General features: G+C 37.3%; 1 protein-coding gene across 1 annotated transcript in view; it reads right to left on the bottom strand.

The window, feature by feature from the left end:
- Window positions 1-1,647: 1,647 nt before the first annotated feature.
- Window positions 1,648-13,130, bottom strand: part of LOC146687138 (receptor-type tyrosine-protein phosphatase N2-like) — a 217,768-nt gene continuing 206,285 nt past the window's right edge. Inside the window, exons 22-23 of the mRNA XM_085439918.1 lie at window positions 6,546-6,619; window positions 1,648-4,487 (exon numbers count right to left, since the gene is read on the bottom strand). Of these exons, the coding sequence (XP_085296044.1) occupies window positions 4,416-4,487; window positions 6,546-6,619 (146 nt within the window). The 3' untranslated portion in view covers window positions 1,648-4,415. The remainder of the gene's footprint in view (window positions 4,488-6,545; window positions 6,620-13,130) is intronic.

Raw genomic sequence — 13,130 nt, 5'->3', positions numbered from 1 at the left:
GTCTACAGTAGAAGTTGCCATCTATGAAAAGAAAAACTTAGACGGTCTAAATCTACTCATATGACTCACTATTGAGAGAAAAGCAGCATCTTGCTAAATCGATTTCCCTACTTCCTACTCTCTAAGTCAACACTGCAAGAAAGCAACACAAGCTTATGTACTGAGAACGTTTTCCCCCCCCACAATCAATAGCAAGCTGCTGTTTCACCTGAATAAGCACTCAAAAAGCTGATCATCCACCCAGCTTCTTATCAGGAGATGCTGGATGAATAATAATGCCAAGTGATGATGACTCTGAATGAAAAATGCGATTCATTTTGGCGTCAAAATGTCTTTGTAATGAGAGATTGTCAACATGAAGGAGATGAGGTTAAAAACAGCTGGACAGGTATTAGGCTTAAAAACAGCTGCACAAAAAACTTATGTTTGAAGGAGTGACAGCGGTTCTTCCACAGTGCTAAGAAAGAAACAGTTAACTGCAGGCATGCGATGAATCAGATGATAAAGGGTGATTTTAAATCGCTCTCTTGATCAAGTGGAAAAAACAGGTGCTTACACTGGGATTTTTTAAAGGTCATGACAGATCAAATATTTGCTTTTGTAGCTTAACTTTTGATTAAAGAGTGCACAGTTTGCATACACACGTCTCCCACAAAATGTCATTATATTATATTTATTTAAGAGTGTGACAAAAATCTATGTTAACCCTATAAACCCTGAACCCTGAAATAATGTCCAGAACATATAGATTTTAAATTTAGATATAATTTTGCATATGTGAATGTAATTTTGTATAATCTTTGTTATATCTGGCATTTTTTTTTTGGCAGTTTATTGCTCACAGTTTACCTTAAATAAACAAATGGGAGTTGGGGTTAAAAAAGATACACTTGGTGTTACTGGGTTCTAAAGAAAATCCTCCCTTTTAACCAGAAAACTGGAGATCAGGTCTCAAATGCATATATTTCATTCATTTTCACTCGTTGGCTAACTGTGCCAGAAACGCTCTGTCAAGTTTAGCGAGAAATGTGTAGCTGAGCACAATAGTTTTAAAAGTTAAACCATTTGTGAACTTTGAATGACAGGTCAGTTTTGCCTTTAATTTCCCTTTTTCATTCAAACCAAAGTTAGCAGCTTTTTAATAATATGGCTAATTACAACTTTAATTTGCTAGCCAAACTAGCTGAATGTTAGCTAGTTTGGCTACCTAACGTCCAAGCTAACTCCTTTACTCTGTGGTCACTATAATGCTGCTGCTACTACAACAACTACTTTTACCGATAATAATAATCGAGTGATGGACAAAATACCACACTTCACATGAACTTTTTGCCGAAATATGTTTTTCTTTTTGTGCAGTGTCAAGCAATATAAACCCACTGCAAAAAAGTTGCACCTTCTCGTATATTAGGTGTTAGTGTTGCTCAAATATCTCACCTGAGGAGAAAAAAATGTAAATGCTGAATGTCAACCTTGAACGCCATCCACTGCAGGACATCACTTTGTGTGCACACACCTAAGGTACCTGATTTAAAATGCAGCTGGTGTTAGCAGCTCTATAAAACACGTTTTACTGCTCACCCCGATGGTAAAAGTTATTGTGTATAATTATGTCAGAAAAGGATAAAAAGAGACCACAGTCACAAGTCGGGATTGCATTACAATACTGCATCGACAACTAGACTTTATTCACAAGTTGTTTACACCAATAGAACAAAATATCTTCTGTTGTGTTTTGGGGTTTATGTACAGTTTTAATGCAACAGACCAGCTATCTATTCATACTTGATGGTGAGTGAGAAAGAAAGAACAGCAGCAGGGAAACTGATTGAGTATCAACATTGCAAAATAAACAAATAAAAATAAAAGCCCATTATAATAAGCTTGATTCAAATATAGTAGAATAAGATCATTTAAAGTGAATGCCAGTTCACTTAATTCCACATTTTTATAATATACCTGACAGTATCCTAAAAAAGGGGGAGAAACAGAATCTCATTTCACATTGAACACATTATTAAAAGCAGCATTTCTCGTAGCACGTTTCAATTTTGTGATGGAAAAATGTAGACCAGCTTGCTGCAGTGTTACATCATATTGTTACTGCACCCGTTTCAGCCCGCTTTAACTATGATCTGCACAGTTTAGAGAAGATAATCCTTGGCTTTTGTACTTTAAGGTCCTTGGAGCATCTTGTTTAATAAAGAGTCTAACAAAAAGTTAATAGATACATCAGCAGTTGGCTGGTTGCTTGCAGAGGTTTGTAAAGGTCATTTTGAGGCAAGGAGAACATTACAGCACACATTTGTTGAATAGTCATGCATTAGCAGCATAGTGTATGCAATTCATGTCATCGGTGATTTACAAACAGAATTAGTAGAATTAACTGAATGAAACATTTCAAACTGTCAACCAATTGATTTTGCACGAGCTGGTTTCCCAAAGCCATCTTTAATAATCAGTGTCTTAACTTCAGGCTATTTAGTAGTGGCTTTTGTCTAGCTAAAACCGAAAATGAGCCGACAATCCCAGGACATTCTGTTTAGAAGCCAGCAAAAATAATGATCTCTGAAGTTGTCTGTAACTGGTGGTGGGGCCTTTTCTTGAGAGGCGTGATACTGAAATAAACCTACATACATGGGCTAAAACATAAAAAACAAGAGTTAATGCTGACTGTGCTCTTTTTATTTACAGCAGTACATAAAACATGTTAATTTTAGAATGGTGTTGGGAAAACCAGCTGAGGCGTGTCACTGCAAACTAATTTCCATTGCAATACAGATTTCACTACTGTACATGGACAAATCATCCATTAATGCTACATTAAGAACCTACTATTCAGAAGCAGAGCTATTCCTTTTGGCATGACAATACTTGTCAGAAACATTACCATTTAAAATGACTCCACTCCAGCATTTTGAACTTATAGTTATTTGAAGTAGGTACTTGTGAGAAGACTCTCACAAACTTTTGGCCGAACAGAAACTTCTGCTCCGGCAGAATGTTCTTCAATGTTTATCGCAGCGGTTTTCATTTAGCACAGGCACAGCTAATCTTTAATCCGCAGGTTAATCCACTAGAATGAGGCCATTTTAAAATGAAGCATTACTCCTTATCCTCGTGGCTTTTACCAGTCCATCTACTGAATGTTTATTTTTTTTTGTTAAGGCAGACATGAGTGTAACTTCACTGACAAGCCACAACATTGTTTTTCCACAAGAAAGAACAATTCAGGTAGAAGAAACACAAAATTGCTTCAACAAAGATGAAGCAAAATCATTTGACCGTATTTCCAGTATTAGCACGTTTTTTTGTTCAACTAAGACAGTTACCGATAATGTGTTAATTTTTGGGTTTCCCCGCTTACTTTTACAAAAGCAAGACTTCGTGGGAGATGGAATCACTCGTGTTTTGCCTAATATCTACCGTACTGACCAACGCTACGTGCTGATGAGTTACAGCATACTGTGACACACTAGCATACTGCATCAAAACATATCAAAAAGCATGGCATTAAATATCAGACACAATATGTGATGATCTGCGTCACAAATGCACCCACTCAGAGACCAATCAGTGGCATCAATTCAGTAAAACTCTCAGGTTTGGCAACTGGCCACGTTGAACATTGCCCAGAAAATCAGAATCAGATATACGATTACATTTTGAGCCATCTTATTTTGATCATTGCCAGCTGATGCCAATGAGATCAATGTTCATCTATAAACAAAAATTATGATAATTAGACACTTAACAGAATACAGATGAATTTGAAAAATCGCTTAAAAGGCGTTTAAATGCGGCAAAATGTTACTTTGGAAAACAGGCTGCTTGGATCATCACAACAGAAGGAAGGTCTGTCTATGTACAGGATAGTTTCAATGGTTTCCTGGCACAACGTTGACTGAGATCGAATGGGAGATGTTAAGAATTGCAAGGAACGGCTGCACATGGAAGGGAGAGGGGTCACAAGGAGGAAAGACAAGACATGCGGAAATGAGAAAATGGGATAAAAGATGAGAAAAAACAACTGATGACAAGATAGGGTGAGAAATAGGAAATTTGACTGCAGGAAATAATAGAAGCGATAAATGGTAAAAACATGGGTAAATATTAGACATGAAAAGGGCATGGGAGTAGCAAGGAGTGTGAAAACAAAATGAAAGTAGAATACAGTGGAGAGAGGAGGAAAATGAAGAAGGAGTGGAGAAAAAGAAGAAAGGCAGACAGGAAAACACAGATTAAGTGAAGTGTCAGAAGGAGGAGAAACAAGAGACGGAAATGACAGATGAGAAGCACGAGAGGGGAAAGAACATAAATAACAGGGTAAAAAATTTAGGAGACGGGAGAAAGACAAAATAGGAAACAACATAGGAGAAGATCCTTGGGATGAGGAGTAGAGAAGGTGTTGTTTTCTACTGTGGAAGAGCTTTCAGGATGGCATTCACCTCCTCAGCAACGGCTGTCAATGCGAACTCAAACTGATCCTGCAGACACACAAAAAAGAGAAAGAAAGTTAAAAGTTTATACATGCAAGAACAAAAAAATAACTAAGTGTTTGATTTCAGCGATACATACTACTTTGCATTTACCCTTCAAAAATCCTTAATATTGCATCAGTTTGCGGAGATTATGATGCTGAACAAAATGTGGAAGTACCCAACTTTTATTTCCCACAGACCTTTTTGTCTGTGATCATAGAAAAGCCTGTGAAAAAATCCCACTGGCTTTGTGGCAAAGGGAGACTCTAGCTTCATGGCCGTGAAGTTTAGATGGCCATGCTTATGTTAGAGAACTGTTATGTTGTTTTGAAACACTTATTTATACTCGTGCGTGATCAAAACATGGTTGACCTATGAGTACTTTATCCTCACAGTAAGAAGTAGATTAAAGGCACAAACAGCAGATCAAATTCAGAAATGAAATCAGAGTGCTGAGGCTGGGTCTCCTGACCACAAAGGGAATCAATGTGTGAGGAGTGCAGGGAGAGTGCTGTGACAGCAGTTCAGTCAGGATACATGCTTTAATAAAACCTGGATCAATACCATGGATGTTTTACACACATCCTGGGTTTCCTTTCTAATTAAGTTCACAGGTCAGCCGGTAATTGTTTCCAGACCAGCCGGAGTCATTCAGTGTACAGTGTGATGACGATATACTTGGTTGTAGGTCTCTGAGGCAGTGAACAAATGTATTTTAGAATATGAGTCTTTTTAATAATTTGTTTGAGGACTTTTTCCCCAAAAAAATACTTACAAAAATTTATTCCCTTTATTCCCTAAACACTTAACCAAAATGGAATAGAACCACCTTTTTTTGCAAATTCTTATTCTCGATCATTCACTTCATATAACCAGAAAGCCTCCACTACAAGTTCTGATTAGGACAACCTGGGACAGGTTATCAGCACCTATTTGAACTCTATACATATTCCTCTGTGATTTGACCTGATTTTCCCATAATCCCTTTCAGAAATCGATTCATCTGAGCTGAAGCAGTGGAGCCAGTCCCCAAAACTCTCAAATCTAGTCTCTCTCACAATAGGGCATAGAGATTATCATCTCAGCAAAGACTTTTAGACAAAGTGAAGTTTTGATGGGAGTGTGATCGATTGTTAGAAAGACAGTTCTGGGGCATTAAGGCGATCTAAGAATGTCAAGTTGACATTTTGAGTTTACCATGGCAATCCTTCGTGTAACCTTTCTACCCAAATTCATGTGACAGCACAGATGGATTGTTCGTTTTTTTGATAGAGATGCTGAGAATGACCTTACTTACATTATATGCTGATGGAAATAAAAGTAGCCTTCCACAGTAGCAACCTTAAATGTAATTACTGCAAATCAGCCTGTATATGCAAAACATTCTCACTGTCATTCTCGGATACTTAGGACTTCTTGGAGTCACATTTTAATCCTACTATGGTTTCGATTTCCAACATGCAGCATAACGGAGCTCATGTTGTAGATTAGCATCTTGATGGGTCACACAGTGGAGCAGATCTAAGTCACTGGGTGTGTTGCATAGGTTCATGGTGAACATCTTTCATTGATGAACCAAGATTTGAAACAGCGAAATATTATAGTGTCTGACTCATTCCAATGTAGCTGAAGTGAGATCCATCCATAGCTATCACAACTTATTATATTCCCCCATGTAATTTGACTGCTGGTACAAAAGCAAAATAATACAGACAAATCTGAGAAAAGCTTTAAATATTTTTTTGATACTTTAATGTTCCTGATGATGCACTGTGTGAGAAGTGCTGTTCATGCACTAGTGTGCAGTCACTACCATACATTTTAAATCTAATAAATATATATATTTTTTCTGCTCATATACATCTTGTTCCTTGATAAATGTTGGCGAAGGTCCTTTCTCCTTCAAGGACCTGCACTTTTATTTATATTTGAGGATTTGTTGAAGTTTGTGAAATTACGTTAAGCAGGATTTTTAAATGTAAAAACAAAAAAAGTCATCTGTTCACACTGTTCCATAAATCAAACAAAATCTGCACAAACAAACAGGATTCAGGTGTGTGTTACCTTAGTCTGAACCATTCCTGGCCTCTGGTCCCGCAGGTGCTCCAGAGTCGCTGCAATATCAATCTCCTTGGCACCTGCCATACACACACACACACACACACACACACACACACACACACACACAAATGATGTTGGATTGTGTTCAAGGCACCACCAAGATAATCCAGCTAACATCACTCAATCTGCTCTTTTAAACCAACTCCCATTAGAACAGCAAAGGCGATTACATTCATCCTCTTAGCACAAACACACACACTCTGACTCTAGAAAACAGTGATGGTCTTTAGTTGAAATGAAAAAAAGATGAAGAGGCCAAAGGAGCTGGTGCAGAGGACTTTGTGAGGGAAATCACAGGAACACATGTTTGCTACATTTTCTAAAGAAACCTGAGTCAATCTGAAAGCTCCTTGTTAGTCTTTGGTTGTTCTTAGCCTTTCATGAAGGTTGCCCACCAGAGCTCTCTCAGCCACTGCCAAAAGCTGACGTGTGTTTGTCTGTGTGTGTATTGCCCGTCAGTCTGTCTGTATGCCAGACTGGGATAATGTCCCACAGCTGACAAAAGTGTGGCTGGCTGCAGTCAGCTCAATGACCTCAGGCCAAATGCTGGTCAGATTATCAGAGACTGTGATACATTACAAACATATTATAATCCTTTTGGAGTCAAACACAAGGAGGCATATACGTATCTGACGTGTATAATCTTATGTGACCATAAGTGAAAAACTAGATTTCTCCAGTTTCAGCACTTAAGCCTTGATAAGCCAATTCTAGCCTTTATAGACAAAAGTCTTTCACGTCTTTGAAAAGTAACAATAAAAACGACAGTTTGAATGTTTTCTTTTTAAATTTGTCTTAATAGTGTTTTTAGTTAAGCACTATTTAGACGAGCTACTTGGAATTGATTGGATCAATACATAATACAATATTACAATTAACAAGACTTTATTTAAAAAATGGTTTGCTTCTGTTTCTCAGTGTGGAAATGGACAAAACTATGGGGTCACAACTTTTACTCCTTCAGTTCAGGTGTTTTCAGTCCCACTGCCACAGGTGAACAAAATCAATCAAGCTATACAAATGTTTGTGAAAAAAACTGGTTGTTTTAAAGAGCAATCCAAGGGTAACAGCAATCTACCGGTGCAACACGTCAGTTTGTGCACTTTCTCCCTCCTAGATATTGCACAAACAACTAAGTTTTACTACAGTGACTGCTACTATTAAAGTGACAGACAACATCAAGTTAATGCATAAAAGTTGCCAGTGCTTTGCAGAGTTTGAAAACACCTTCTCTGACATCAACAACAGCACAAAGATTGTGCGCCCAGAGCTTCAATGGGATGGGTTTCCATGGCCGAGCAGCTGCCGCAGGCGTGCTTATTGTCCACAAACTGCATTATATCAAGTTTCTAGAATTTCTTTTTTATCGCCACTATGAAAATCTTTTGATGTTATTTATGATTTTTATTTTTTCTGTCTTTCCAAAATACATCACTAAGGTTATGTTTACCTTTAAATACAATAATCTTCCTCAGTATATCAAATACTTGAGTACTACTACTAATAGTTTCAGCTTGTATGACCCATCTGCTACTCAGTTTTACTTAATATTGCTGTTGGACTGTGTGGCATGAAAATTGTGTAAAATTTGGGATGAAAACAAACAAAGGTAAGAAGAATCCATTCAGAAGGCCAGATAATACTTTGTAAAAACGCTAGCATTGTAATTATTTTTGCTGATGAATTAACAAATAACAAAAGACATTCATGGAATTGCTCTTAATGCACTTATCAAAAATAAAAAAAAACCCAAAAGGATATTAAAACATTTTTTTCTCAGAAAAATCTCTATTATATGTTAATGTAGCTTTTTAAATACCATTTCTGCAACAAATGAAGTGTAAGCTACTTTTAAAAGACTCATTGTACTTATAACGGTCTTACGGCCGCCCTGTGATGTCAATGGAGCATAACCAAAAATTGCAGGTACCCACGCATTATTTGAGAAAAGAATCAAAGAGACATAAAACACAAGAGATGATTCATAAAGTCAGAGGGAAAAATAGATGTTAAGGGGGGAGGAAGACATGTCGCAGAAATAGAGAAATTGTTCTGGGAGAGAAAAGGGACAAGAGAGAGAGAGGTGGGAGCAACAATTAAATTCAGAAAGAACAAAAGACAGAAAAAACATTTAATTTGTTTTCTGTCCTTCCGTTTCTCTCCCCCACCTTCTCCTCCTCTATCCAAATTCTGAGGAAACAAAAAGCGCAAGAATTACTTTTTCTTGTTGTGACACATAATAACACTCCTTTTTCTTGCCTGCATGAAGAGGAAAATGAATGGTGGGAGAACCGCTCATTCACACCATTTTCTCTTTCTGTTTCACAGGTTTTGTGAGCTTTTTTCCCCCCTTTTCACAACACAATAGACTCCCTTCTAGCCAGAAAAGCTGCAGCAGACTACTCACTGCTTTAGTTTTTCTTTTTTGAGAGGAAGGACTTAACAAACCAAGGGCTATTGTGAAGATTCTGATAAAACTCAAAATGGACGGTATTAAGAAAAAATGCCTAATTCGGGCTTTCCCTTGAAGGAGATGGTGGAAGCATGAAAAAAGCGGGACTAGTATAAAAACCTCTGCCTCATTTTGAGATTCCCTCTTCTGTAAGACCGCTTTGGGGTGGAGGTCGAGGAGTAGGACTTAGGAGGGTAGAGGGGGGTGTGCTATAGATGAGAAGGAGGAGAGAAAGCCTGGAAAAAAAAGAAAAAGAAAGAAAGACACGCAGCCCTTGAGGAGGCCACGAAAACCCCAAAGCCGAGGGCTGGGTTGACCAGCTGGACCTGAAGAAAAAAAGTGCAGAAAGAAATGGTGCAGTGCTGAAAAGCTCTCTGGTATTCACTGTGTTTTGATAGATTCTTAAGATGAAGAGAAAGGTGATGGGTGGTGGTTAGAAACAGGAGAGAAGTAAGGGCGCATTTTGGAAAAGTTGAAGGGAAAAAAAACGTGAGAACCACCTCAACCCTGCTACATCGCTATAATTCTTGAGGAAATTTGCAATTCCTTGGGAAAAAACTGTTGGAATCTATTAGGAAAGAGAGGCAGGAGGAGGAGGGAGTGTGAAGGAAACTGGGGTTATTCTGTCTCTGAGAGGATGGAAGAAGAGGAGGAGGCAGTGAGAAATTTCTTTGATCAGGATGGAGAAAACCTGCAAACCCAAAGGCTTTAAGGTTCTCAGGACAAAAAAGGAGGAAAGTAGAGCTGAGAAAGTGATGTACGAGAGGGCAACTAGATTTTTCAGGTATTTCGTTTTAAATACAAACCTATATTATCGTCTTTTCAACAGGGCACTTTAAGCCTAGACTTTACAATCATCTATTTAATCCTTAAGCACTTGCAAACATACAGTGGCTTAAACGGAGGAAGACAAATCTTATAATCTACAGACATCAGCCAGGTCAAATCGTTTAAAACTTTATTTGAGATGATACGTTTTTGTAGACGATTGTTGCTTTTCACTGTTACAAAGCAATGGCAGCACCTTTAATTTTATACATTAGTATTTGTTGCCTGTGATTTTGTATAATTTAGTTAGTTAATTTTGGTAATGAGCACGTTTCCAGTTTAACTAATTGTAGACACACGTACAATGCTGAGCTGTAAAATGAGGATAAGTAGGGGATAAGTACATCATAAAGAAATAGCATACAAGCAAAAGCCAAAGCAAAACTCCTAATTAAAGCTGCAATAACTGATTTAATTATAACTTCATAGCAAAACTAATGTATGAGCATTAGCTCCGTCTTGGTCTCAACCAAATTCGGAGGAAAATATCTGCTTGCTACAACTGAAACTTTGCCTTTTTGTTATGCAGTTGTCTGGGTGATGAATACAGAGAGTAAACCAAAGAGGTTACAACGATTGGCTGGAAGACCAAAGCACTAAACTCATGAGTTAATACTCTATTTGGCCTTTTTAGGCACCCGTTTCATGTTAATCTTTTCCAGATGAATAACTTTAATTACTCTGCACATTAAAATCTTCATTTTATGCACTGTAGTTTATAAAAATCTAACATGTTAGAAGACGATCATGTGGTTTGTATATGGGATATAAACACCTAGGATATGGTAATGCAGTACTACAGTACGTATATAAGTACTCAAGTGAACATACCTCAAATTTGTCCCAAAAAGATAAAGTACGGAGCAAAGAAATTTATCTTTTTAAATGAGAAATTTAAAGATAATAGTGACAGACTGGTCGGTTGGCACAGCTCAGACCAAGTGAGAGTCTTCTACCTTTGCTTCTGCTGATTTTCATGTTTTACCTCGAAGGATTACACGCTCCTGTATGGGTTCAGCAGATTTCACAACTCCCCCAGTTTATGAAACATCTTCAGAGGCAATAAAATAAAGTAAAAACATAAAGTGCTGTCAAAATCCTATTTTTCTGCTAACATAAACACTCTACCTAACACAGATTTCACACCGTTTTATCAATGGTGAAATCCACTTTGATCCTCACAATAAAACCTCTCTAGCATTTCCTGACCACGGTCCGATTACATCACTCAAAGAAAAGATGATTTTCTTTTCAAAAAGATAAAAAAAATATTTTGTTTATTAATATCTCAGTGAGGACGGGGAGGGTTAGGCCTCGTTTTAGGGCCTTTATCTGGCTTATTCACAAAGTGGAGCAAACAAACATGAAGAGCCTTAATAAACGTGAAGCTTTACCAGCTTGAAACAGCTGGGTGATGAACAGACGTGATGATACTTTCATGTAGGAGACTATGGTTCTACTCCTGTTTGTGCTCATCATTAATTTTTTATTTTTTAATTTGGTTTTCAATTATTTTTAAGATGTGCTGCAACAAAAAACATTTTCAATCTCAATTGCTAATTTGCTTTTTATAACAAATAATCCTTTCTGTCATCGTTGTATTTTTACTCAGTTGTATATAGTATTTGTATTTGTATTCTATTTTTATCTTATTGTATATTTATTTTATTTTATTCTACTGTATATAGTATTTTATTTTATTCTATTCTGTACAGTTGTGTACTGTATTTATTCTTATTGTATTCTAATTTTTGCCTCATAACTTTTGCACTGTCCACTTCCTGCTGTGACAAAACAAATTTCCCACGTGTGGGACTAATAAAGGTTATCTTATCTTATCTTAAATTCATGAAGAATGTGTGTTTTTTTTAATGACTCATGCTTTTACAATTTATCAGGGGTTAAGGCTAGAAATTATTAAAAGCTTTGAGTCACTTTCGGTGACAGGTAGGCGTCGCCTAAATACTGTACCTGTCTGTTAGGCTTCACCTGACCTGGTTCAAGTGTCGACTGTGTTTGTGCAGCTGCATTTTAAGTATGTTTTTTTAGCAGCATCTGTGTGATGCATTCACACAACGCATGGATGCAAGCTAGTTAGCTTGGAAAGGTCAAAGGTCACAAAGCTAAAGTTGAGATCAGTCCACATAGCTATGGTAATCCATTATATAAAGACTAATAATAATAGAATAAAAGTGAAATTAAGTTGTATTTAAGTTGTAAAATCTAATGGCAGCAAAGGACAACTTTTTGCATGTTTCACATTCTCATATATATTTTCAGTGTAGTGTTAATGGAAACTTTTGACCCACAGCTAATGTGTTAATTCGATGTCAAGCAGGAAAATGCTCATTGCTCTAATTTGCTGCCACAGTAGCCTCGGCTACACTTCACATCATTTGAAATCTCCTCCATTACTTAGCAAAGAAAAGAAAACAGTTTTCCTTAGTTTTCCTCTTCTGATATCTATGTACTCTCCCTGCTGTCTGTCAAAAAATATATTTTGTTTAAAAATATCCAAGGCAAAAGTTACTTGTTATGAGATGAATTAATTTCATGTTGCTTCAATGGCCAATTAGGTTTTTATAGACAAGTTTGGAATGGGAAGGATTTGGGAAGGAGATAAAAGGACATGGAGGACTTTCCCCCTCGCATCCACCAACTCCCGCCCATTCCTCCCGGCCCCTTGGTGCTTGGGAGGGGCCCCATCACAGTGTGACAGCCTGGGAAATGGCCACTGAAGCCCAAACTGACCCTTTGATCTGGAATTAAAGACCCAGGAGCTCGTTCTGCTACAGCAGCACCACCACAGGACAAACGCACACTTACAAAGAAAGATACGCACACATACACACAAATATCCAATCAGTAGAAACAGTGGATTGATCACCTTCTGTCTTTACATCGTGTAACCGAAACATGAGGAATCAATTTTTAGAAAGACTTTACTGACACACACTAAACATCTGCCTTATTAACATCATCTACCTTTTCAAAGTTCTTCTAACATGAAGCCCACACTCAATTAGAGACTTTTAATTTGAAAGACATGAGACTAGTCAGATGTGTAATTACAGGCTCAGGCTTATAAACAAATCGAACCACATGAATGGAGGAAGTAAAAGGAAGTTGGTTTGTTAAAAACAAATCAAAATATTTTGTAAATAAAATACAATCAACCTGAACTTCAGTAAAGGAGACTTCACTTAACATGATATCAAGAACCGTCACTGCCCCTTAAAATATTCAGT

Source organism: Copadichromis virginalis, linkage group LG18 (genome assembly GCF_057382275.1).
Source record: "Copadichromis virginalis isolate Kocher_CV1m ecotype Utaka linkage group LG18, C_Virginalis_male_GT1.1, whole genome shotgun sequence".
Lineage (NCBI taxonomy): Eukaryota > Metazoa > Chordata > Actinopteri > Cichliformes > Cichlidae > Copadichromis > Copadichromis virginalis.
Note: the sequence above shows the minus strand (reverse complement) of the source record. Positions and strands in the feature narration are given on the sequence as shown.